The sequence below is a fragment of the Protobothrops mucrosquamatus genome, unplaced genomic scaffold, assembly GCF_001527695.2.
Source record: "Protobothrops mucrosquamatus isolate PMUCROS unplaced genomic scaffold, P.Mucros_1.0 scaffold1884, whole genome shotgun sequence".
NCBI lineage: Eukaryota > Metazoa > Chordata > Lepidosauria > Squamata > Viperidae > Protobothrops > Protobothrops mucrosquamatus.
The window spans coordinates 182,344-183,645 of NW_015388010.1; the positions used below are offsets into that span (position 1 = coordinate 182,344).

General features: G+C 36.7%; 1 protein-coding gene across 1 annotated transcript in view; it reads left to right on the forward strand.

The window, feature by feature from the left end:
* Positions 1-1,302, forward strand: part of LOC107294265 (lipase member M-like) — a 67,483-nt gene that overhangs the window by 60,131 nt on the left and 6,050 nt on the right. Inside the window, exon 6 of the mRNA XM_029285581.1 lies at positions 117-188. Coding sequence (XP_029141414.1) covers positions 117-188 — 72 coding nt within the window. The remainder of the gene's footprint in view (positions 1-116; positions 189-1,302) is intronic.

Sequence of the window (1,302 nt, forward strand, 5' to 3'; positions counted from 1 at the left end):
CAATGTAAATATGGTATGTTTATTGCACATTTTAAAACAAACTACTTTATTTCACAGGATGACATAAATGTACCAATTAAATGAAAATGACTTTTTAAAAAAATATTCTTCCTCAGAGTCGTCTGGATGTCATTGTATCACATTTATTTGGATGTACATCAACAAAAACTCTCTTACATTGGAAACAGGTAAAAATTCTGAAATGTGAAACTGAAAATGTGAATTTTACTCACTTGGAATAGGAAATGCCCTCTTTGATCTCTTTTTTCATAATAAATGTTTTTTTCCCCAAATAAAATAAAAATATAAATTTCTCATTAATTGCAAAACTAATTTTTGCTCATTCTCTCCATTAGCCTTCCTGAATATATTTATTTATGCTGTTATTTATAGAGCCTACACCCAAAAGGACTAGGACAGTTGGCAGGACAAACAACAATTAAAAACTATCAGCTAATTTAATCTAATCCCTGGGACAGTCCAAGAATTTGCAAGCATTTAAATGCTCCCTATCTTATGGAACAGGGTATTCTGAAGGGCAGGGTCCTAATTGAGAAAACATGTGGGCAAACCTCCATTGTCCCCCACTGAGTAGGGACGCTTCTTCTCCAAGGGTTCACATGAATTTGGAGTTGGCAAATCAGCTGGCAAAGTAGCACCCACAACACAAGTATTACTCCACAAAATGAACAGTATTTACTCTAGTGATTAAACAAGCTGCTATATTTTGAATCAGTTGAAACTTTTCAGTTATCTTCAAAGGCAAAGTAAATTCCATAGTCTGTCAGGTTCCAAGCGTCAGTCCCCAAAATCAGGAAAGACACATGTTGATTCTTCTTTCCATACCAAAGAACCCTACTTACTATCTGCATCTAGCATATACTCTGAAAAGTATTAGGGGGGGACTTTTTCACCCTTCTTCCCTCTCAGAAAATATCTGGAGCAGGCTGCTACTTATTCTTCTGGAATGCACTCCCTCTCTCCTCGGAATCCAGCTTACTGTATGCCACCCCATCAAGGCATCATTATTACCAGTAAATCTGAGTTCATCTATTGGCACACCAGACAAAGCTGGGCAACAGTCCTCTGGTAATTGCTCCACTTATTATTTGTGATAGAACATTATCCAGATTTCCAGAAGGGAGGGAGTGCATTTCAGATGAGCAAAAGACAGAACAGGTTGCGAGGGAGAAAGACAATCATTTATAGCTACAAAGCTAAAATTGGCTGCATTGTGACAAATTTAAGAAAATCGTGTCCTTGAGAAATGAGATATTAGTAGTGTTAAGTCCTGGGAATAAT